The 26,563-nt window shown below is 40.1% G+C and overlaps 1 protein-coding gene across 2 annotated transcripts in view; it reads left to right on the forward strand.

Moving 5' to 3' along the window:
* Nucleotides 1–26,563, forward strand: part of PCCA (propionyl-CoA carboxylase subunit alpha) — a 233,285-nt gene that overhangs the window by 3,908 nt on the left and 202,814 nt on the right. For both annotated transcript variants that reach the window (XM_035114548.2, XM_035114547.2), the window contains exons 2-5: nt 5,385–5,468; nt 6,795–6,842; nt 6,944–7,012; nt 25,707–25,820. In XM_035114548.2, the coding sequence (XP_034970439.2) occupies nt 5,385–5,468; nt 6,795–6,842; nt 6,944–7,012; nt 25,707–25,820 (315 nt within the window). The remainder of the gene's footprint in view (nt 1–5,384; nt 5,469–6,794; nt 6,843–6,943; nt 7,013–25,706; nt 25,821–26,563) is intronic.

The following is a 26,563-nucleotide window of genomic DNA, read 5'->3' on the forward strand; positions in this document are numbered from 1 at the left end:
ATTAGGTCCAGTCGTGACCGACTCTGGGGTTGCGCGCTCATCTCGCATTATTGGCCGAGGGAGCCGGCGTATAGCTTCCAGGTCATGTGGCCAGCATGACAAAGCCGCTTCTGGCAAACCAGAGCAGCACACGGAAACGCCGTTTACCTTCCCGCTGTAGCGGTTCCTATTTATCTACTTGCATTTTGACGTGCTTTCGAACTGCTAGGTTGGCAGGAGCTGGGACCAAGCAACGGGAGCTCACCCCGTCACAGGGATTTGAACCGCCGACCTTCTGATCAGCAAGCCCTAGGCTCAGTGGTTTAACCACAGCGCCACCTGGGTCCCCCTTTTATACTACTACTACTATTATTATTATCACTTCCCTGTGCAGGGGAACCACCCACACCACATTAAATTTGGTGCTGGTTGCAAATTGTGTTTTCTGCAGTTGATGAATTAATAGACATGTTAAGTTTGGAAAAATACAGCTGTTTGTCAATATTATAATGTGTGATGCAGATTGGATTCCTGGGCAAGAAATAAGTATAATCTCCTCCACTTTTGATGTTTGGGTGAGTGAGCCACACTTAGCTAGCTAATATGGCACCATCCATTCACAGTAGAGAGGTTTTGGCATGTTGGCAGAAGTACAGATATTCTGCAGAAATACAAAACAATCTTGGGGAACCCCTCCTCAATTTGCCCCCCTTTCTAAGAGCCCAGTGAATACAGAGTATGCTTAGCAGGTATGTAATGATGGTTGACTGTTGCAGTGTGAGGGTGGTAGAATGCAAAACCGGGGGAGAGGAGGAATGGAGTATAATGGACAGTTTGAAATTGCAGTTTTGTGACTGCAAATGGTCCACTTGCAACCAGATGCAGATGTCCTGTCACTGCCTTGGTGCCTGCAATCTCCACCATCTAACTGGTGTGCAGCAAAGTTTTCTGCTGCTGTGGCAGCAAAATTCGTGAGAGGATTACTTTTCAGGGTGGTGCATCTCTCCTGGGGTCAGCGCTAACACTAACCAGCTTTGATAAGACTTTGGGCCTAGGTAGGGCTTGGCTGCGGTGGCCAATTTTTCTTCTTTTCTACCAAGGGCAGGGAGTTCAGGTTGAATGCTTGAGTCTCAGTCTCAGTGGAATGAGGCCAATGAACCAACTCCAGCAGCATTAGAAATTAGCCAGGTGCCAGGCACATTTTGCAACTGGGAATTGAGAAGTCTTGTCACCATTTATGGTGACTGAGACTCAAGAATAAAATTTCTGCCACTGGCGTTGAGGGCATGGGAGGAGAAATACTTCCTTCACTGCAGTGCAAGTCCATCAGGCTGGAGCTAAGGGCGCAGGAGGAGAAATGACTCCCCGCCCAACTCCAAAGTAGGATCGCTGCTGTGGAGCGAACTGCCGCTTCCCCTACCACAGCATGGGTCACCTTTGTAAAAAGGACAAAGTGGTGACCCAACCTTCTGTTTTTGCGCCCATAATCAAAGTTCCATGAGCCAAGTGGCAGATAGTTTTTCTTTCCTAGTTTTCAGCACTGGGAAGTAGGATGCAAAATTGCTCACATTTCAAGGGTCCAGACCAGAGCTTTCCAAACTGTGTTTCGCGACACATTAGTGTGTTGGCTGCAGTGTGTAGGTATGTCACACAAATGCTCCCCGTGCTTCCCGGTCTAAAAAGTGTGTCACCAACATGAGAAGTATGGAAAGCTTTGATCCAGATATTCCAGACCCTTATCCACCTTACATTCAGTGTCACATTCGCTGTTTCATTGGATGTTTTAATGTGTTGTAAACTGCTTTGAGATTTTTTCCATTAAAATATAAAGTGGTATAGAAAAGAAATTAATCATAGCAATATCAATAGTAGTAGTAGTAGTAGTAGTCGTAATAATCCACTGGAAAAAAACATGACCAGACATTCTGTTGAGGCGATCACAACCTAGGTTTAAGGTGCTATTTGGCGATTAGCTGAAATATATGAGTTTCTAACACTGAAATTCATGGAGGAAGGCAAGGCTGACTGACTAGAACAGTGAATAGGAACACTCCACATTGCAACATTTTGATGCAAGCATCACTGCTTTAGAAGATTTTTAAAAATTATTTTTGTTTAATTCCCCCTATATAAACCAAATAACAAACTGGAATTCCCGACACATATAAAAACTAAATCGAAACAAGGCTGGCATGGGATGTCATATTCACAAGAAGAAGTGGTAAAGCATGTAATATGGATATTTGTTATAAGATACAGACAGGCAAGGCTGTTGTAAGAAATGAGAGAACATTTATTGAGATGGCTCATCAACTGTTGGGCTTATCTGTATTATCCATTTAGGTAACAATTACAACTTGACTGATGGTAGGTTTGCTTGTGTCTTGAACATATCAAGCTTAAAAATGCATTATCCCCATGAGAATGCAGTCATACGTGCCAGGAGATTTCTGATAACATGCTGTGAGGCTGCTTTCTGTGTTGCTGGAAATGAATGGTTCATATGTGTACTTGTATTTTTTGGAAACTTGAAGACTGTAGTGAAAATTAATGTACATATCTATCATTATTCCTTTGTTTCTTACATTGATAGAATAGATACTGCCTTGGTATTTCTTCTTGAAATTAGACCTGGTATATAAATTATTTTAATAATATATAAATAAAAAAATCAAGGGGAAGAAATGAGAACCAACATAGGAAACTGGCTGAGATGATTTTGAGAATTGCTTTGGAAATTTGAGCTGTTTATATTACAATCCAGAGAAGTCTTTGCAAGGTTATTAGAATGTTAACAAGATTCTTGCACAGACATCCGTACTTTCTGGAAGAAAAAGCTGTTCAAATTACCAAATATTAAGCTTTTAATTTGACCCAGATTCTGCACAGATGCCTGCTAATATAAACAACTGCCGTAATTTGAGAATGAAATATTTTTAGATTTTATAAACTAGGGATTGCTAATCTGTAGCTGCCTAAATGTTTTTGTACTGCAAGTCTCTTCATCCTTGACCGTTGGCAGTCCTGGCTGGGGATAATGGGAGTTGAAGTACAACATCTGGAGAGCCACAGGTTAGACACACCTATTATAAGCCAAGCAGCTTGCATAAAGTCCCACATGTATTGAGGTTGCACTTCTCTTCTGATTCTTGAATATATATATTTTTGTATTTAGAAAGGGAAGTTGCCATGGGTAAAAAACATCTCTGGAGTCAATTATATATATATTTTTCCTGGAGGGAAAAAAAGCAAGCAAAGTGAAACTACTTAAAAATGAAACATGTGACTTCTGATATCAATGTAAACTTAACTGTAGATTTGGTACTTTTCCCTTCCTGGTTGTAAGGCCAGAAGGTCATTGTTATACCAATATTATCTTCATAAATCTCTGCATTTGGTTGCCAATATCCATTCGTTATGATTCCCCAGGACTGCAAATGTTACAGGAGCAGAAATATTTGTCCAACACTGAGGCTGCTATGACATACACTTTGAAAAATTTCTCTACAGCAGCTGGCTCGGTTTGAGACAATGTGTGTACCACTTTGGCTCTGCTATTTAATTTCCTCTTCTCCAGTTCCGTTCAGTCTGAATGCAAGAATGGAGTCAGATCTGGATCAGAGTTTCCTGGGAAAAAGGAAGTTTCATGTTAAACATGTTAAACTTAATTGATAGGGACATGGGTGGCGCTGTGGGTTAAACCACAGAGCCTAGGGCTTGCTGATCAGAAGGTCGGCAGTTCGAATCCCTGCGTCCCTGATACTCTGTTATATGAATGTATAAAATAATCTTAACAAATTAGAGAACTGGTATAAACCCAAATATAGAAGGCATTGTTAATCACAATAAAAATATGATCAGATTAAGATGATATAAATGGAAAAAACTGGCTAATCTTTAGAGATGGTATTGGAATGGTGATAATAATTGGTGGTTTATCATAGTAGTTTCCAACCTGAATAATAAACTTTTTGTCTGCCTTTTTCTTTAACCAAATTAAAATAGGAATTTATACAGCCTCTGTGTCTGAGCACTGACTTGTGCTGCTAGCCCTCATATCTAGTGGAAGAAAGACTTCCCTGCAGTGGCTTGTGCTTTAACTTCTGCCATCAAGGAAGCTTATTTCCTTTCATTCTTTCTGCTCTCCTGTGTCTTTCAAAGGATAACGCTTTTTTTACCTGTTTGTGTAAACCATCCTTTGGTCTTATTATTTAATCATGTGGTAAATTCATTGTAACCTTTTCTCTGGGAAGGGTATGCAAGCTTCCTCACAGGCCTGGTGAGAAATGGTTTTATATTTTCTCTGAAGAATTTTAGAGTAGGTGAAACATTGGAGTTCGGAAAGAGTGCAAGGGGAATGCCTAATAGGGTTCTCTCTGTGTGTGTCATTTTATCTTTACCCATTGTTCTTCGTGGCTAAGTGACAAGAATGCCGGTCTTTAATTTGTCTTGTTTCTTGGTCTTAAAGTGGCAGAACTGTTAGAAGTGATATTCGGTAGTTATATCACTAGATGTGTTGCCCTCCAGGTGTTGTGGACTAGGGCTGCCATCAGCCCCAGCCAGCATGTCACTGGTCAGGAATTACAGATGTCGTCCACAACATCTGAAAGGCATCACATTGGCTACCCCTGATCTAGAGGGATGGTTTCCCTGAATGCTCGCACAGCAATAAATTTAGAACCTTGAATTGATAAATGCAGCACAGAACTTATGTTAAAGAGTACAGTGGTACCTCGGTTTAAGAACAGTCCAGTTTATGAACTACTTGGTTTACAAACTCCGCAAAACCGGAAATAGTGTCTTGGTTTGAGAACTTTACCTCAGTCTAAGAATGGAATCTGAACGGTGGAAGGGCACCGGTGGCGGGAGGCCTCGTTAGGGAAAGCGTGCCTCGGTTTAAGAACAGTTTTGGTTTAAGAACGGACTTCCGGAACGGATTAAGTTCGTAAACCGAGGTACCACTGTACTTGACAAGGAACACCATAATAAAGATGCTTGCTTTATTGCTAAAACTGTTTAGAAAGCCTTATTGGAACCACAACTGTCTGTCTGTTTGTGGCACTGAAGTGACCTCCCTGGGCAGTGTGTATACTGTAGAGCTCCTGGGCCCTGATGATAAAGACCCCTCCTCCTCCTTACATGTCAGTGGCCCCTATGGCTTAGATGTGGACTTGAATGGAAGGGAGCTATCCTACTCCTGCAGCCCCTGCATCCCCCTGGAAAATTACTACTGATGGCTTGAGAAACCTCTGGAATGGCATGGGATTTGGTATGGGAAACTGCAGTGGGAATTGCTGAAAACCCAAATGGATGCCATGTTGTTGTTTTATTTCATTGTTGTATTATGCTGGTATTTGCTTTAAATGTCTTAATCACCTGTACTTGTCATCTTTCTTATTTTATAGTGTATTGCACAACTTTCAAAATGGAGATGGTACCTTATCACTTCTCGTGGGTTGCACTCAACAGCGTATGATCCAAATGAAAAGGTAAGTATTGAAAGTCCTGAGTATCACCAGTGTGCTTTTTCTCCACTGTCATCTTGGGACCAAGCTGTCTTTTGTGTTTGCTACTGGCAAGCTGTCCTCTCCCCTCTCCCACCCCCCAAAAACGATAGTTTATAGTGGGATTATCTAGTATTTTACTGAGTCAGTATCTCCACCTATTTAAAGAGCCTAAAATTCAAAAGCTTTTTATGGCTGCAGACTGTGAACTGATGCCATCCACTGAACAGTATCAGCACAGTGGCTTATTTTGAATGTGTGCCTGAAACTCACCAGGTTCTATCTAGCCAAAATTTGTTCGGTGGCAATGAGTTAGGATCATAAATAAGAGTTCGGATTTGATTTGTGAATCTGTGCTTGCCTTCATTGTAGTTCGCCACATGGCAGGAGGAGGCCTGACAGGGCCCATCGTGTCCTCCAAAAGGTTGCCAGTTTTACACACAGCTTAATTCTAATATATCAATTTATATCAATTTATTTTTAGTTGTATTGCATATACTGAATTACTTGGAGTGAACATCTTGAGAAATCCATAACATATTTCTGCAGGAAAAGAAAAAGCTTAAAAGTGAACACAGTTCAGAAGTCAGGTGCTTCTGTTGCTTGTGTTAAGTAGTGTAACTTCAGCCTTCTTCTTTTACAGCTTGATTGTGTATACACAAAGACAGAGGCAGCAAAGTGCACCAATATAACTTTCAACAAAGAAAAATGTAGCAAAACTGGCTGGACTGTTGTGCCACTGTTTTACTGCTAGCTGGGAACTAGTGCATGCATAATGGGGCTGAAACCTTGATAGTATTTAAGAGTTCAAAAGAAGATAATGGGATCATGTGCACGCTCTTCCTACCAGCGGTGAATTCCCTATGACAGTTTTACAGTGCAATCCTAGACATGTCTACTCAGAGGTAAACCCCCTTGAATGCAACAAGCCTTACTCCAGGTAAATGTGTATAGGATTGTAACTTCGATTGTTGCTAAATGATGCATCTGCAAGCAACAACATTAACCATTGGACATTGCTAATTGGGGTTTTAAGATAAATAAGATAAATGTTGGTGCCAATGTATTTCTTAACCAAGGTTAAGTTAGGAGAGGCTGCTGGGAGGGGACACATGAGCACATGACCTACTCCTAAGTAACAGCTAAGAGATTAGTCCTGTTACACATACCTAGGCAATCAAATAAAAGCCATTTAAATTTGATTAGCAACTCCATTGTTAAGCACTTCATTTCCTCAAGTGAAGCTAAATTTACAGAATATTATGCTGATATAATCATAGGACTTAGCTGTATCTTTTCTCCCTCCTTCAGACATTTGAGAAGCTTCTTATTGCCAACAGAGGAGAAATTGCCTGTAGAGTAAGTATAACATCCAAAATTGCAATTATTCTATTTTATGACTTTGGTTATCTGTTTAGTTTTAAAACAGCTTTGTCTCTCTTTCCTCCTCCCATGTCTAGGTCATTAAAACATGCAAGAAGATGGGTATTAAAACGGTTGCTATACACAGCGATGTTGATTCCAATGCGGTAAGTACTTGTCATGCAAATTATTTTGCTGGATTTCCATTGCTGACGTGTTACTAAGTGATACCCAAAATGTAACTTGGTGGCACTTTTTAAAAATAAAATCAAGTAGCAGTCACAGGCATTGTGGCCAGCAGTCAGGGGTAATGGGAACTGTAGTTCATCGGTGGGCAACCTCCAACCCCTGGTCCTATCCACCTGCCATAATTGGCACAGCAGATGCTGGGGGGGGGAGGTTAAGAATCAAGCCTACTGCCTGTATCCAATCCCCCACTCCTCCTGTAGTCCAGTGACATCTGGAAGGCACCACATTGGCTGTTGCTATCATCAAGCGTCCCTGGACACAGTGCATCCTAAGCACATGCACAATATGCTGTGTTCCTTTTATAAACTAATAACTTGACAACAGGGGTGGTGCATTGGCTGTAAGCTGGAAGTTGTCGTTAGAAGTCTTGTTTCCATCATAAGTTTATTTAGGTGCCTGGGGGAAAACTCTCTCAGCTTCATTCTCCACCTGCAAAAATATTACGTTGACCCTACCTTATAGCATTGTTATAAAAGTTGCTGAGATAATATATGAGAAAGATGGAGGGATGGATAAAAATGTTAAGTGTGAGAAAAAGTTGTTATGTCTTCATTAGCAATGGTTCAAATTCCTTTTTTTTTTGCTAGCTACGTATGCTGCAATTGAAGGTTAATTAGACTATAAAAATAAAGGTATTTAAAGCTTCATAAAGTATTTGTATAGTGTTCTTTATCAGAAAAGATTGCAAGTTGTCATGCTTGAATCCTTTAATGTAGGCAATGCATTTTCTGCTTTTTTTGTAGACTGTAGAAGGGTAGGCACTTCAGTCTGAAGTTTTGTGTTCCATTAAAAACAGTGTCTTTGGGATGGAAGTTCTTCCTCTGCCATGAGTATGGTGTTGGTGGTGTTACTATGCACAATAGACCTCTAGCATTTCTTTTATGTTTTACATACGTGTAGTTAAATTTTTTTATGATACATAAAGAACAGGGTAACACTAATTGGATGAGAAGAAAAGAAGTTATAGCATAAAGCAGTGAATGAGGGATAATTTTATTTGGCATTTTTAACACAGCAGGGACTCCATATCCTTAAAATGTAATAAACTATAAATGACTTGAAAATCCCATGGGAAAGTAATTACAGGAGTTTTGGTTGAGTAAAAGATTATTAGTGTTTACTTCGGTGAAGGTTGATTTTAGCCACGTAGGTCATCTTAGTGAGGACTTCAGGTACTACAGAATTTTAAAAAATCCAAATACGTTTAGGATTGCAGATTATGTCATCTTGATGAAACAATTTTCCCCATCACATGGTAAGATTGTTTAGCCTTTTCTCATTGAAATCTGTGGGACTTAAGGTTTTTTAACTTTGGCTGGAAAATAAACATGTATATGAAGTATTGTGTAAATGGTGAGCAGCAGAATAGATAGAATAGGTCAGGGGTCAGCAAACCTTTTCAGCAGGGGGCCGGTCCACTGTCCCTCAAACCTTGTGGTGGGCCAGACTATATTTTTTTTTGGGGGGGGGGAAGGAACGAATTCCTATGCCCCACAAATAACCCAGAGATGCATTTTAAATAATAGGACACATTCTACTCATGTAAAAACACGCTGGTTCCCGGCCGGATTTAGAAGGCAATTGGGCCGGATCCAGCCCCCGGGCCTTAGTTACACATGAAACCAGCTGTCCTCAAATGAGGTAGAAGCATAATCAGATGTGATTATTCCTTCCCCACTCTCCTTTTATTTTGGGTGGGGTGGGGTGGGAGAGCAATTGTGTAATCAGATGAGACTGTTGGCTTAGGAAAAATTAGGAGTGATCACTCAGAACTAATGGTGTATAGAAGCTTGTGTTTATTATGGAAATGGCAGTTGTGTCATTCAGACGTCATCCCAGTGAGTTTGATTTGAAGTAGGGTAGTACCTTCTATATTGTTCCTATGTCTTCATAGGTTCTTTGTTGTTTAAAATAAAAACAATCCCCTGTAGACCCCCAATAGGTCTACAGGAGCATGCCATCATCTTCCTCACTCATGCATTCCTTGGATGTTATGGTTGATTTGGAGAAACGCTATTTGACTCCTGTTCAGTCCATTCAATTCATTGCCTTTGTTTATTTCCAAGCCCAGGATCCAGGAGAGCAGCTCACAGCTCTTTGCTTCTCCCTAGTCCTTTTTATTGCCACACTGCATTGAGCTAAGCCAAGTTTTGACTAAGTGTGGTTCAGCTCTTTCCTATATAAACACATGGCCAAGGTTTGTTAAGATGCAAACAGCTGCCATTTTAGCCTTCTGTATTCCTGTGGAGATTTCCCCCCTCTTCATTTCTTCCATGGTCAAGTGATTTCTTTGAGGATTGGCAAATATGATACCTCATCACTTGCTGTATAGTCCCCAATGAGATGTTTATTGTATTTGCTTCCCTGATAGAGAAAAAAACTTTTTGAGTCTCTGATCTTTGTTGGCTGTTATACAAAGTCATTCTTCTAGTGGTCTTCATTTCAGCCCATTGTGTCAGTGAATTAATGGTTCACATGGACCAGCCTGATTTACAGTTCTGGAAGGATCAGGTTGTTCTGTTACCATGTTCTCATTGGAAATATAAAGTTGAGTCATTAATTTCGGGCTTCTCAAAGCAGGTGGTCTTGGCCATGTATTTTTCCTTTACTTCCTGAACTGGCATATAACTTTTTGGACCTTTTATTGTGCACTGGCTGTCAATGTGAACAGAATTCAAACTTTTTGAAAATAACTTCACTTTTATTGCTTATGATTGCCTTATGAAGGGAAATTCAATACTGTATTACTCTTATGAAGATGATTTCTCAGTGTTGAGATGTGAGATGCTGTCTCTGTAGATGTACTCTTCCCATATTCTACCACCTCTGTGACCACTTCTGCTGTATTTGTCAGATGAACTACCTAGTTGATGCCTTCCATGTTTGTTGAGCACATCTTGGACATATAAATAAGATGTGAAGTCGGCACCAACAGAGTCGTCTTAATACGCTTTTCCATCTATTTCCTTCTTATGTGTGACCCCAGACTTTAAATCTCTGCTTTGCCATAAAGCTCACTAGAGGACACTGGGTCACTCACCATCTCTCGGCCTAATTCTACCACAGAGGATTGTTGTGAACATAAAATGGGACAAGCTCCATGTACACCATTATCCTCCTTGGAGGAAAAATGTATAAATAAAATCAACTTGGGTTTTCTTTATTGTAGCAGTGTTTTGGATTATTCATGCGTATCAACTTCTCCTTCATAGCAGCTGCTGATGGAAACTCTTTTAGTTCCTTCCAAGTCCTATTTGTTGGCTTCTGGTGCAGTTTTAAAAAGGGAAGCTTAAATAGCTAATGTTTTGACAACGAGCTCTGGCAAGAGCTAGAACGTTGAAGTGGAAGCAGAATGTACTGTCTGGACTAGACTGAGGCATGCAATCTTATTTACAGATTTCTTTGAAACGGAGGCCTTTTTCATCTTCATGTGTTCAGTTTTTATTTATGTCAGGGGAAAGAGAAAATAAATAATATTTATATATCTGAAATTATCATATCAATATGATGGCAAGCCCCACTTTTCCTCTTCATGATATTTTACTATAAAATATTATTTTATATAAAATATTTTTCTATAAAAATACTCTTCTTCACAATATTTTTATATAAAGCAGCCATAGGAATTCCTTTTGTAGCACAAATATATATTCCTTGATAAGCTCTTACTCTAGCTGTAACTATCATTAATTTGTCCTAAATAGTGTGACTAGCTGCCATAGATTAGAAGTTTATGGCTCTTAAAATGATCACTAGATAATACAACACTTTGGGCTTATTCAGGTGCTGTTTCTTTTTGCTCACTGGTGTCGCTGGGGAAAGTTAAGGAACAGGCTTGCATTGACTTCTGCATAAGACAATATTATCGGACAGGGTATTTTGCTCTCTAATGCTACCTAAGTTATTCTGATTTTAATCCCTGCCATCTGAAACACCTTGGATATAACTTTTAATTTCTAGGTTTTGTTAGATACTTGATTTACAGTTTGTCATGGAGTGCAACTTTGAACCCACACAGCTAACATGGAGAAGTCTCTAGTGGTGGTGCCCCAGTTATGGAATGCTCTTCCCAGAGAGGTCCACATAGTGCCTACTTTGTTGTTCTTGTGGCTCCAGGCAAAGGAAGATATATTTTATCAGTCTTTTAGATAAAATTGTTGCCAATTTGTTTTGATTTTTTTATATGGCTTTAAAGACCTTGCTGCTTTTATTTATGATTAACTTTCCTTACGTTTTAAAAAATTCTGTTACCTTGGGATATTTTGCTGAAGTGGTAGAAAAATATCTTAAATATTTAATATTTGTCTATGTCAGGAGCTAGAAATGAAATTCCAACTACTTCTCTTTTAAAAAAAGACACACTGTATTGAGGTGGGCTCACAAAATGAGCGTGCATATTCTGCCTGTTATTAGTGTTGTGACCCCTGTTGTGTAATGTCAATGTTGAAAATTATTACCATACTTTTCATTTTTGATGGGTAATGTGTTTCACTATTGTAGAAGGATATCAGAGCAAACAGTTCAGGAAGCAGTGAAGGTTGTTTTGAAGAGAGTGTAGTAGGCATCTGGTGAAAGGTAAATAAAATGAATTGATTTAAATCTTAACTATGGAAGGTGGAAAAGTGTTTCCTTAGCAACGAAAGAAGCAATTTTTTTCTTAATTCCCACCAATTTTTTGGGGTGTGTGCGTTTGTGAGAAAAAGGTATCATACATATAACACACCACTAGCCCAATGAACTGATGTGATTTACCCCTTTCTTGATCATCAGATTGGTCAATTGTTGAGAGTTGGCTCACTGTGAAAATGACTCTCAGGCAAAAAAAGATTAGCCACCCCTGCTTAGACTGTGGGTTCAGTGAGAATATTTTATGCAACGGCTTGGTTACGGGTCATTTTAATGACAAATTAAAAGATGGGTGTGTTGCATTAAGGCATAACACATTCTTGGCTCAAAGAAGCTAAGGGATACACTTTGTATGGGTTCTACTTTTTAAATCGTAACTTGGGGAATAAATAAGGAGTGTAATTATGCAACAACATGGCCTCTGGCTGTTCTCCTCCTTTTAAAAATAGATACATAACGATCTAGGTCAAGTTACAGGTAGGGTAGCCGTGTTGGTGCGACGAAAGCTCACAGCTATGACAAACTTGGTTGGTCTCTAAGGTGCTACTGGAAGGATTTTTTTTTTTTCCGATCTAGGTCAAGGTCAGTGGCTTTCAAACTGTTCTCCGGAGAACCTTGTCAGGGGTTCCTCAATGGAAAGATGAATAATAATGGATAGGCATTCATGAAAGACAGCTTGCCCACCTCTATTAATCATCCCCTATATTATGTACAGGCGCTGGAAAGTACGGTATCCAGTATGTACTAAGTCACATTCTTAGTTGATGTGGGCAAGCCCAAGGGTCTGATGAAGCCCATTGGGCCTCTCCAGTGTCCCAAACAAACTGTCCATGCCCCATAACCTGTGTGGGGTTCCTTGATAGATGAGTTAAGTGGAAATGGTTCCTCAAAGGCAGAAAGTATGGAAACGGTTCAGTTTGTGTCTGTCCTGAGTTTTTATTTTCTGGATATTCAGGAAGGAGATCTCTGGCTATGACAGCACTAAGTCTTGATGCTTGCCTTTCAAAATTGCATATATATTTTTTAAAATGTAAGCTTTGTTGTAATTAGAAGTGATGCTTTTGTGCTACTTTTCTTTTTAAAAGAAGAATATTACGTGCATATTTTCCCAAGGAATAATCAGTAGCTTTAACCATGTACTTTGGCCTTCCGTGTCTGCATAGTACTTAGCAGCAGAAGTATTTGACAGTTATGTTAAAACAAAAAGCCAATGGGAATTTATCAACCATCTACTGAGTTGCATCTTATCATGGTGGCCTGCTGTTTGAAATATGACTCCTGGTGTGTATTGTCTTCCTAGCCCTAGGATACAGTAATGAGATTGAGTGGTATCATGTGTGAGCCCTCATGGATGATTGACAAAAGAGGTGATGTGACTCATCATTTATCAAGATATTATCATGGCTACCCTTTATAATTTATCCCTGCTGTCTGGGGAGATGGTGAGGACAGCTCTGACTTTGTGATGTCAAAGTAATTAGTGTTTGTTTTTGGTTTCCAGCTGAACAAACTGGAAGCTAATGATCAGGTAAATTAAGATGGGAATGCATCAGTGTAGATAAAGGTGAGAGGACCTCTGGAAAGAGCTTATCAAAATTTCATCTTTTTAAAAAACCATTGTGTTTTCTAATTGTTCTCTACTCATTTGCCATTAATAGACTCTAAGGTTAGCTTTGCTATGCACATTTAGTCAGTAAATAGTGAGACCTTGCATCATTAGCTACTTTCTGTCCGTGACACTTGTATTTAGCTAAACTGTTAGAACTATCAAATTACAAACACATTCTAACACTCAAAAATTGTATACTGGTTGCATATGTGGCATATTCATAATTTTAGCTAAATGTGTGTGTTGGAAGTTGGGTCCCCATATTTGGTTCATGCTGGTTTCAGGAGAAGGGGATAGAATACATTCCCCTGAAGCATTATGGTGGAAAAAGTGTGTTCACCAGGCAACCCTGCTTATATAGCTAACTTTAATTGGGTTATCTAACATTTTTCTTACTTCAAGGTGTGCTTTAACGCCACACTATTGTATAGTTCCATGCAAGTGGGAATGGCAAATAAAACCTTGTGGTGTACCCTTGCCTCCTAATATGAGTGCTTTTGTTTAGGCTTCCTTAAGCAGGTAAGATCCTCTGGTTTTTTTCTCACTGGCAGTCCTCACTGTTTTTTTTTGTAATTGAGATTTGCCCTCTTAGGTTTAAATAACTTTTCTGCACTTCTGGAGACCTCACAGTTCTTGTGAATAATGCTGATACCCACTTCTTGTTTCTTTAGAGGCTTCATTTTTGCCCTTGTCCCATTCACACTTGTGATCTGAGTTCGCTAATATAGTAGGCAGAATGATATAGATGGCCTTATTTTAGAAAACTATTGTTCATCTTGCCTAAACAGCAAGGGATGTGCAAGGAGCCTCCCTCCTCTATTTTTCAATATAAAACGAATGAATCCTACTTTGTCTATAGCTCTGGTTAGTGGTTATAGAGGTTTCAGTGTTCTTGAATGTAGAGAATTGAGCATTGGTTAGTGAGTGATTACCTAGACTGGATGGATGGGAGGTTGCCCCCATCTGATGGAGTGGGTACAAACCTTGGGGTATTCATCAAGGAAACACAATAATCAGATTATTTGACTTGGAGGAATTTTTTTGCATGTGATGAATCACTGGAAATGTGAGTACATGTGTTATGGGTCCAATTGTTTTATATCTGCACTGGTTTAGTGTGCTAAACCTACTAATAGCAATTAAACTTTGTGTTTTCAGTTGATGATGCTTTATCAACAGCAAATTTATAAATAAACGTGCCAGTTTGAACAGAATTTGAAAATTGTTTTTAAGGAGAGAGCTTTATTTCTTCCAATGTCATGCTATCATTATTTAGTATCAATGTCAAATCCTTATACTGACTCTGATTTTAAATAAACCACCTTATTGTGGTGTTTTTCCCCCTGTTACCTTCCATGGTCTCCCCCCTTTTTTGGGGTGGGGGTGGGGGTAGAGGGGTTTGCTGAAAATAAGCAGAGTAGAATCCTTGGCAGAAATTTGTCTGGACTAATACGGGTAATCAGCGACATTATGTTTAATTGGGAGCCTGAGGTATAGTAGCTGGAGACTGAAGGGAGTTATTTAGCATTAGCAGTAGCTCGTCTGGGAGTTGTGTACTAATCAAGGAGCTTGTGTGCTAGCTGTGGGGATGATGGGAATTATCACGATTATGACATGTTAGTACATGTCTGTGGGAGAAGTGGACAGGCAACGAGTTAATCAAGAAGTATATTAAATAGCTCCCATGCTGGTTTCTTACTACCCTCTGTACTGCCTATCAAGGTTTAAGATTGTAAAGAAAAAATACCTTCCCTATTTCTGAGTGTATCTTTGCAGGTAAAGTACTAAGCCAAAGGGAATGTATTTTTTTTTAGTACATACATTCTTTGAAAGTACACTGTCAAAGAAAAATGTAACAATTTGAGGCTTGCTTTAAAATCAAGTCTGCCAACTAAACGTAACAAATGGCTGCCTTTCAAATACACGAATTAGTTATTTAAAATAGAAAGTAGTAGTTTGGGTTCCGTTCTTGCGTTTCTGCAAAGCTGTTTAATATTAAACCCTTGGCATCTGAAGTCAGGCCGAAGCATTAATCTCATGCACCTTGCAGGGGGGGGGGAATTGTCCCCTCTGTGGTGGAGGGTGGTCTATTTTGTGGACCAGGTAAGCCCATTCTGCACCCAGCATGGCAGAATCATACATTTCATATCTGTCATGAAACTTTGTTAGAAATGTGCGTATTTCTAGGAAGCAGAAGTAATAGTTTACTTTTTAAAAGGAATTGAAGCATTCCATAAATCCACAAGCAGATGGGATTATATCTGTAGGTAAACTTATCTTGGAGTTACTGTACAGATGAGCCACACATTTTTATTATTATTGTAAGCGCTGCCAAATTTATTAAAAACTTCCTACCAAACTGCGACCTTCATGTATTAACTTAATTAAAGCAGTATCATGGATGCTACTCAAAAGTGTTAACCTGTAGGAGGTTGTTATTGAAATCCATTATCTATGGAGTCAGTATTAGTGGTCAGCAGCATCAGAAAGCAAAACTGCAAGTAAGGCCCTCCCATGGGTGCTGTGAGCCCAGCAGGTTAAACTGTCAAAGCTTCTTAAAGGGACTGATAGCTAAACCCCCTGGAGTTGTAGGTAAACCAATCATTTGCCATCAGCAGGGAATATGACTTTATTTAGCAGGCAGGGGAAAAAATTAATTGCTAACAGGAAAGAGGATTTAGCTAGAACCATCATGTGTGCAGTACTAAAAATATGTTCATATCTATAACGCACACACACACCTTTCTGTGTTCATACCTTTGTAAGTCTTCCCCTCAGATTTTATGCTTTTTGGAGGGCTTGTTTTCTGGGAAATGAGGTTTCCCATGTGAATGGGGCAGCCTGACTTGGATGGCAACAATTTCTGCGAGTGCAGTGGCTGAAAAAGTGTTTCTGTGATTGCAGTAAATGCTTCTTGGATGTACTTGGATATTTTTGGGTGTGTGTGTGTGTGTGTGTGTCTGTCAGTCTGTCACATTTTTACGCACATGAGCACCATCCAAGAACTATGGGACTACCCACTCTTGAAGGAATTTACTTGTATGAACATGCCCTGAGCAAAGATGGACTAGAGCAGTGGTTCCCAACAGGTGGTCCGCGGACCCCCAGGGGCCCGCGAGCTATGCCAGAGGGGTCCGCAAGATGCTATTAGAATAAAAAAAATATTAAATATATTTCGTATGATAACAGATTTTTTGTTTTGGCCGCTTCCTGCATGAGCAGAGTCTAGTGCAAAACTAGAATTAGATAGAAGCAGTAGTTCTGCTGTATGCTGTTAGGTGGCGCTTTACAAACACTACTGTTTTGCAAAGAGGCAGCGCGCGCATTCTACTAACGCTCACCTCCCCAAGATGCTTTGCGCGTGTCAGCTTCATTTGTGCACTACTGCGCAGGTACCCTGTCTTCTCCATTCCCCTCCCTCCTCCCTGGCGCGCACTGCCTCTTTGCAGAACAGTAGTGTTTGTAAACAAAGCGTTGTTTTTCGCGGAAGCTACAGTTCGCGTAGTTAAAAATGGACCGTTGGTTAAAAAGTGGTTCATCTCATTAAGAACTGAAAATTAAAACTAACTGTATACAGATGGAGTACTCTGTTGTAACTGTAAAAAACGTATAAATATAAAATATAAAAAGACTCTTAATTTGGCTCTCACTTTTTAATTTTAGGATTAGGAATTAATGGGGGTCCTTGTCACAATAGCGGCTCGATGAGGGGTCCTTGAGAAAATTTTGTTGGGAACCCCTGGACTAGAGTAAATTGTTTGCTTTGTAGATGGTATGCCTCTGCATGCTTGCCAAGGGGGCATAATAATGTACCTTTCATATAAATGAACTCTGCACATCATATACGAAACGGCAGTGAAAATGCCATTTTTATTAACCAGCACACAAGTTTGATCAGTCCAAATAAATAATGTGAAAGATGACCCTGCGGCTCTCAGTTCTAAACCTATGGGAACCTGGCAACTGCAGGAAAGACAACCAAAGGTAACTCATAAAGGTTTCTAAAGGCTAGAAGATCCAGAACATTTTTATACTGTATGTTGGGACTTTATCATTTACAGTGGTACCTCGGTTTAAGTACACAATTGGTTGCGGAAGTCCGTACTTAACCTGAAGCGTACTTAACCTGAAGTGAACTTTCCCATTGAAAGTAATGGAAAGTGGATTAAACCGTTCCAGACAGGTCCGTGGAGTACTTAAACTGAAAGTACTCAAACCGAAGCGTACTTAAACCAAGGTATGACTGTACTGTATACCAATACAACTACTTCCAGGACTCTTTGGCAGAGCCAGTTCAGGAAATATGGATATCTTAATGCTTCTGCTAACAGATATTTCCTGACACCTTCTGATTTTGTTAACAAATTAAGATACAATGGATACATTTGTTGTTTTTGTTTATATTTAATAGAAAAAGGACAAACTTAAAAAGATGACTAAAGTATTATGTATGTGTACTTACTGGTTTCTATTGGCTACAGTTATTTTGTTTTAATTTTAAAAGGGACACACATCTGACATTGAAATTGAAGAGAGCATGACTAATAAGGATAGAAACACTTGGGTGATGCAGAAGTACTGAACCTATGCCTGGATTCAGTAATACAGTAGACTGGATGAGGGCAATAAACTGAAGCTTAATCCTGGTAACATGGAGCTCCTGCATGTAGCTGGTTCTCTGGTTCAGGGAAATGGTGTTTAGCCAGTTCTTGGTCAAGTCCTACTTCCTCTGAAGGAACAGGTTTGAAACTTACTTGATCCAGTCTTTTTTTGTCTGTCTCTTGCTGAGGTTCCTAATGTCAAACATGAGCATAAGTAGCACCCTATAGGATCAGGCCAAAGGCCTATCTAGTTCAGCATCCTGTACACAGTGGCGTATGGGAAGCCTACATTTCCTGTATGCATTAACACTCTTAACACTCTGAGAATCCCATCAACTGGTATTCTGTGGCACACTGTTTCTGATAGTAGAGGGTAGAACATAGCTGTTAGGATTGGGCAAAAGGCTACATGCCACTTCAGCTGTTGGGACGCGGGTGGGACTGTGGTCTAAACCACTGAGCCTAGGGCTTGCCGATCGTCAAAGTGCAAGTAGATAAATAGGTACCGCTACAGCAGGAAGGTAAACGGCATTTCTGTGCGCTGCTCTGGTTTTGCCAGAAGCGGCTTAGTCATGCTGGCCACATGACCTGGAAAAACTGCGTACAAACGCCGGCTCCCTCGGCCAGTAAAGCCGCAACCCCAGAGTCATTCGCGACTGGACTTAACGGTCAGGGGTCCTTTACCCAATACTGCCACTCTCTCAGCTGACATATTTGTTTAGGTCAGAGCAGCCCAGCTTTTCATGCCAAGTGGGCCGCAGGAGTACTCTGACATGAATGCCAAGGGCTACAAACTGTCTTGTCACACGTTAAAGTGGAGAGGGGGGAAGCAAGGCAAAAATTTGAGCACCGCCCGCCTCCCCAGACTTTGTGCTGCCTTCCCAAAGTTGGGAAGCTAAGGTAATGGGTTTTGGGAAGGAGGCACAAGGCTCTGGCAGGTGTCCTAGAGTCCTCCCACCTCCTTCCCAAAGCTGGAAGGACTCTAGGACCCTATCAAAGCCCTCACACCTCCTTCCCAACCCCAGGGCCTCTCTTATCAGGCTTTGGGAGGGCTGGGGTTTTTATCAGATGCTGCCAGGGCCATGCCTTGGACCACCCTGGTCTAGTTATTTTGATTTCAAACTTCTACAGTGCTGTGCACTTTACGCCTAAATATATTTAGATTTAGATTTGTCTGCCTCTGCAAGGCTTGGCAATCATACCTCCTTCCTTGGTTAACAGCTGAAACAGTGGATTCAAATATAATTTGCATTCAATTGATTTTTAATTCAGGACTTTGTTATGCCTTTGTATGTGAAAGAGTGAGAAGCAACATTACAAAGGATTTACTCATTACCCTCATTTTATGGGACAAGCTAATTGTGGTTTGTCTTGCTGAGACGTATTATGCTGTTTGGGTCAATTGAGTGAATCCACTTTACACTGCAGCAACATTCCTTGCTCTGTAATATTGATTTGAGCTGGAATAAACCCAGAGGATTACTAGCTTGATGAGGTTTCTTTGTGTAAATGCTTAAAATCCCAGCTAATGTTCAAAACGGGCTGACTGTATAATTCATAAAGCACTGATGCACTTGATTTTTGGAAGGTGAATGGTTTTAGTGGAGGGATCTGTGCCTTTAAGACCTCAAGATATAAAAGGTTGACCTACTCTGCATAACTGGGACTGTGGGTGATCTTAGGCACTCTTGAGGGATTTGTGAGCTGTGTTGTGTGTTTACTTTTAATTAGGCATTTGCATTTAAGTAAGTGGTAACCGCAGAATGGAAAGCATCTTCAGCTGTTTACAGTTATAGAAAGGGCTATATGAAAACAGTACAGGTGGGTGGCTCTGCGAGGGTGAAGAATGCAGCTGAACAGATTTTATTTTTTTCTGCAAAAAGAAGGTAAGTAGAAGTATGCATGTGAAGGCAGGGGTAATAAAAAGGCATATCCAATTCTCTAAACTGGTCGATGCTGACCTGAATTGACAGTCCTGAGTGGCAGTGGTTGTCCTGGTTTCCTTATGCTATGGCCAACATATGATTTGCATGGTTTTGTGGCCTTTCTGGGCACTATGATGCTCATGGACTTGTTTATTATGAGAGACGCTTGAACAAGAGAGTGTATTTTCTGTAGAAGCCCCTTTGCTAATGGAATCTTCCAGGTGAAGATGATATGTTTGTTTTCCCACACATTTGTTGTTGTTGTTTAGTCGTTTAGTCGTGTCCGACTCTTCGTGACCCCATGGACCATATCTGGCTTTCTGGGTTTCCTTGCTGTTGCTCATTGCTCTTGTTGGATGAGGGTGGGTATTTTTGTGATTAAGAGACAGATGGATGCCAACAACCCCCAAGTGACTCTTAATGCACACTCTTTAGTTTTTTTATATTATCTCAGTGGATCTGTGGTACTGAATTGTATTTTGGTGTTCTATCTATTCTACAAGCTACTTTGGGATTTCCTTTGCTTTAGGAAGCAATGCATAAATCTAATTAACTAAAGTTCACTGGCTACCTTACAGCACCAAAATGTTGCCTGCTCAGTAGACTAGAGGGAAGACCATTTCAAGGTTGCTACACGTGAACTGTAGCACACACCACTAGATTGCCCTTGGCTTCTGTTTTGATTTGGCAAGTGTGCCCAAAGGGAAAAACTTTCCTTTTCCTACACTTTCCTTTTCCAAGTGTAGGTTTTTAAAATTAAACTCATTACTTGGTTCCATTCCAGTTTGGTTTCTGATCTGACTATGGGACTGAGTCTGCCTTGGTCACTTTGTGCCAGGGAAGGGAGTGTAGAGTACATCTTTGTAGATTCTCATTGAAACGATCAGCCATGGTGTACTTCTGGCCAACTTGTTGGGGATGGATGGTTGAGTGACTGCTTACAGTGGCTCGGATCAGTGAAGAGCAGCTCCTAGAAGGTGGTGCTGGAGTTTCCTCATCTGTGACCTTTGACTGATGGGATTCTGAAGAGTCTGTTCTGTCCCCTATATGCTCTTTAACAGCTACATAAAACTGCTGAGTGAGGTTATCTGGATATTTTGGCATATGATACCAAACTCTGTCTCTCGTTCCCTTCATCTAAACCCAGAAAGGCAGCAGGTAGCTGTTTTGGAATCAATGTTGGTGAGTGAAGTAAAACATCATAATCTTGGAAGTGAAGACCACCCTTAGGTGGAGAGGTGGTACTCCTTTTGAAGCAACAGGTTCACAGTTTGGGAGACTTAGAATCATAGAGTTGGAAGGGACTCTGAGGATCAATTTGTCCAACCCCCTGCAATGCAGGAATATGCAGCTGTCCCATACAGGGATTGAACCTGCAACTTTGTCGTTATCAGCACCACTCTCTAACCAACTGAGCTATCCATGTGACCAGGAGTGCTTTCAACCAACTTCATTTAGTAGACTAATCATATTTTTCTTGGGAGTAGTAGAACCAGTCATTTCTGGATTGGCTTACTGTAAAGAGCTCAATGTGGGGCTTCCTTGGAAGATGTTCTGGAAACTTCAGTTGATTCAGAATGCTGTGGCCCCAGCTGTTGTCTGAGTTACTAAGACAGGTCATATTGTGCCAGTTTCATACCAGCTCTGCTGGCTGCCAATTTGTTCTTGGGTTCAATTCAAGGTGCTGGTTTTGGACTTTCAGTCCCTAAATGATTTAAAGCTGGAATATTCCAGGAATTGCTTCTTCCCACATGAACTTGCTTGCATGTCATTCAGCTTCTTGCTGTATCTCCACCTATAGAAATTCAGTTGGTGGAGATGAAACACAGCTTCTCTTTAAATTACGGCAATCGGATTATAGAATGACTTACAGTGTAGTGCGTCTTGCCCCTTCATTGCCCACTTTTAAGTGTGCCCGGGAAGTCAGTTTTATTCAGCGGGCTTTTTAAAAAATGAAATCCATTTGAGTAGTTTGTGCTTTTGCTGTTTGTGTTTTAAAAAGGTAAAGGGACCCCTGACCATTAGGTCAAGTCGTGACCGACTCTGGGGTTGTGGCGCTCATCTCGCGTTATTGGCCAAGGGAACTGGCGTACAGCTTCTAGGTCATGTGACCAGCAAGACAAAGCCGCTTCTGGCGATTCAGAGCAGGCCACGGAAACGCCGTTTACCTTCCCGCCGGAGTGGTACCTATTTATCTACTTGCACTTTGTGCTTTCGAACTGCTAGGTTGGCAGGAGCAGGGACCGAGCAATGGGAGCTCACCCTGTCGCGGGGTTTTGAACCGCCAACCTTCTGATTGGCAAGCCCTAGGCTCTGTGGTTTAACCCACAGCACCACCCGCATTTGTGTTTTACTGCTGCTTTTATTGTTCTTATTATTGGTATCTCATTTTGTCTAAATTTTAGTGTTAAATTGTTATAATTTTCCTTCATTCTTTAGAATGATTGAATGTTAACATAAATGAAATAATAAATGAAACTATTCTGGTATAAATGCTATTCTGCTTTTTGTCTGATGTATGGAAGGAACAAATTGGCCTAAGATGTTCATATAAATAGAGTACGTAGATGGGAAGAATGCTACTCTGAAAACTGTTGACGAGAGAGAGTTTGGTGGGGAGTCCAAGACTATGTTCACACTCCTGCTTACTGTGCACTCACTGTGTTTTCAGTGCTACATTTTTTATCTCTGTTTTCACAATGTTATCCAAGATGCATAAGTATCCTGTACTTTGTTAATAAAATCCAGCTGTTTGATGCATTCTTTCTCAAACCAGAAGCTTCAGCCAGTTGGTTCCTTTCTAGCCAAGGTGTGAACACCTTTGTACAGGGCAAAAACATCACCACCCATCACCACCCCCTGGTGTGTATGCAAACAGAATTGAATCTGATGCTAATGAAGCCGTGCTGATGTGAACAGTTGGGTTAGTGGAGGTGGGGATGAGCTGTGAAACACACCAGAATAAAAGTCACTGCACTTTCAAGTTGATAAGTGAACATCTCTTAAGTATTCAGGAAAATAGCTGCAAAACAGTCATGGAAGGAAACAGACATATGCGGTGTCATAGATTAAAAGTGTGACTGATATAGCAGAGTTATAGTAAAGTTGACTTAATGTTGATAGTGCTTGGAGGAATCCATCACTGCTTGGTTTGCTTTTACATTTGTACATTGGCTTTTTCGAGGACAACATCTTCAGTAGGACTAGTTTATAGAACTAGTTCCTAAGTTATCTTTGAATAATTGAGGAAGTGAAAATAGTATACCTTTCTGGGTTTCCTATGTTTTGCTTAAAACCATGTATGTATTCCCCAAATTCCCCAAATACTACTTGTACAATTAGCTAACTACTGGTGTGTTTGTGTGTGTGTGTGTGTGTGTGAGAGAGAGAGAGAGATTGAATCGGTTTAGAAACTATGAATACAACTTCGGGAGCTTCTTAGTTAAAATGACATTCCAGCACCTTTTGAATTCCAGATGAGAGGAAAATTATACAAATTTCATTTGAATTTAGGTATGCCCCTGGGTGTAAAATAATCATATTTACAGTAAGCCTGCAACTTACATTGGAGTTATGTTCCAAGGATTACACCTAAAGCCAAAATTGTGTAAAGTCAGAACACTGGGTTCAGTGGTGAGCGAGATTGCGAAAGTCCTTTTCCTCCAGACACCCACCTGCATTCTCCCCTCTTTTAAAATTTGTTTACTTATTTATTTTAACAAGCACGTAAAGCTGAATGTGTTTAACCTAAATATGTGTAAGCTGCAGGCTTACTGTAGATACACTCAAAGCACATACCTGCTTAACTGTCACTCATTTTCAAGGGAGTCAGGAAATATCACCTTGTTCCATGTATCTCCAATTAAAGCGCAACATTGTAATTATTCTTGGTATGCTTGTTCAAGACAACATTCTGCACTTGAGGTTTGAAAATCAGATTGACTTGTACATCCATTTTTTCCTTAAACTCTGGAAGCGCAATAGATTCTATTGTGGCATCTGAAATGAGGCCTCTTGAACATTGTTCTTTAGTGTATTTGGATTTAATTAGAATAGTTTGGTATACACAATAATTTTCCAACTAAGCCATGGGGTCAATTCATTGAAATCAGTGGGCATGGGAAATGGGTCTATTCTGGCTAAAATTGATATACTTTAATGTGTTAGGGTTTTAGAATTATATAATAATAATAATAATAATAATAATAATAATAATAATAATAATAATATATTATTTGTACCCCACCCATCTGGCTGAGTCTCCCCAGCCACTCTGGGCGGCTTCCATTCAAATATTAAAACAGTACAGCATTATATATTAAAAACTTCCCTAAACAGGACTGCCTTCAGATGTTTTTTTAAAAATAGGATAGCTGCTTATTTCCTTGACATCTGTTGGAAGGGTGTTCTACAGGGTAGGTGCCACCACCAAGAAAGCCCTCTGTCTGGTTCCCTGTAACCTCAGTTCTCACAATGAGGGAACCGCCAGAAGGCCCTCGGCACTGGATCTCAGTGTCCGGGCTGAATGATGGGGGTGAAGACACTCCTTCAGGTATACAGAATTGTTTCATATGCACAGTATTGTGAGTGTGCTTAATATATATCTAAAATCAGAATGGATAGATGCATTGCATTCCACCATCTAAATTCTCTGGCTATATTTCTTCCTAATTTTAAAGGTTTGAGCATATTACTTCAGAAGTATTTAAGTCTTCTGCCCCCCCTTAAATACCTTCTTGATCTTTGAGAATTGATCCTATTTCTACCTGAGACTGACAATTATTTTTAGTCTCATCAAAAGAACATGCTGTTAAATGTCATCTATATTCTTCATTAGTAGTTTGTTTCTCTAGTCTGTCTCAGAGAACTGCTATAGGGGGAAAACAGCTATGATGCAGATGCCTGATTGTATATAACTGTATAAATATTATTAAATACTATGCATTTAATAAAATAAATAGAATACCAGCCCCCTTTTCATTGCTAATTATTAAAAATGACAGATGCTTCCTGAGCATTTTTTTGTCCTTTTAAAATATTAGCTAAGTATCCTTAAACTATGCCAAAGTCTAACTCTTTGAGATACTTCCTCTAGAACATGTACTCTCCAAAAATAATTCTAAATTGTAGGGAAACTTTTTTTGGCCATTAGTTGTAGCCCCCACCTTTCATAGAAAATCTGTTTGACAATTGTTCCTGTGAATAAGATAAGAATGAATTAGGGAATCTAAGCCTGCTTAAATAATTCTCAAGATTTTCTGGTTCACGTGTAGTGATATTGAACTCTTTAGTCATAGGCTTTAATTTGTTCATGGTGCTGACCTGATGCTGTGCAGGGACACTCACTGCATCCCTTCATTCAATTCAGTCTAATTATCACCAACTTCCTGGGGAGCCTGCTTATATGGAACTGGCCGTGAATGTTTGTTGTTAAGTAGTACGATATTAAGCTACCCTGGTTACATTTAACAAAGTAGTTTTAGGCTTTGAATTTACATATAGATTATCAGTGTAGCCACATTCAGGTTTGCATTTCTTTGTATTATTTGTCAAAAGCCAAACCACACTTGGCATAAAATGAAATTTAACGTCACAAGCCCTTGAATGTACCAATGAGCCCTTGTGTTCATTATACAGTATATGTCCTCCTTCCCCTCCCTTCTGTCTTTTGCTGTGTGTGTGTGTGTGTGTGTGTGTGTGTGTGTTTATACTGTGTGTGATATATTTGCACATACCTGTCTGCACAATGTGAATTATCTTTTTCATTTCCTAAAACAATAGTTAAAGGAGGTGGTAGTAAATGTATTTGCTGGTGCATATGTGTTAAAATGTGGACATTTTGTCTTTCCAGGTCCATGTGAAAATGGCGGATGAAGCAGTCTGTGTTGGCCCAGCTCCCACTAGTAAAAGCTACCTCAACATGGATGCTATCATGGAAGCCATTAAAAAAACCCGGGCCCAAGCTGTGAGTCTGAATGAGTCTCTCCTCTGCAGCTGTTTCATATATAGAAAGCAGAGAAGCTAGAGTTTGTATTTAAAGATAAAAAAAAGAAGCGAGGGGGAGAATGACTGAATATGCTATTCCAGTTTAGTTCATGTCACATGAGTTAAATGTGGCCGAAATCGCTACTGGAAATCAAAGGCTTTTGTAGCATCTGGCAGTGCCGGTTGCTGATCCTGCAGGTGGCTGCTGGATTCAGCTTTCACACCAGGGAGCAGCTTCAGTTCATTTCCAAATTTGCTGGGGGTGGGGGTGGGAATCCCAATTAGTTTAGAGCACTAACCCTTTCTGTGCCATAGCCTCTCTTTCTGGATGTCTTTTTTTATAAGACAGCAGTAATTTTGCTTAGCTTTATTTTATTATTTGGCCTGTGTGAGAATTTTTATTTGCATGGTAAATATGATAAATGGTGCACAGAGTAATTATTTTTCAGTGTTTCATGTTGCTGACAAAACATGATCGACTAGGTGTGCAGCCTGTTTTCTTCTCTTCCCTCTGCCCCTCTATCCTTCAATAAGGTCAAAGAGTCAAAGTTTAACAAGAATGCTTGGTATTTTTTTTAAAAAATGATGACAATAATACTTTTTCCTTGTTGCATCAGTGAATGCAAATGTGGTCTTCAGAACTGCTGAATGCGAAAGCATCTTTAAATAAAATTCGCTGGATGGGAGTCGGACAACACCAGCAATTACCCTGGAGTGTCTCAA

This window comes from Zootoca vivipara, chromosome 4 (assembly GCF_963506605.1).
Source record: "Zootoca vivipara chromosome 4, rZooViv1.1, whole genome shotgun sequence".
Lineage (NCBI taxonomy): Eukaryota > Metazoa > Chordata > Lepidosauria > Squamata > Lacertidae > Zootoca > Zootoca vivipara.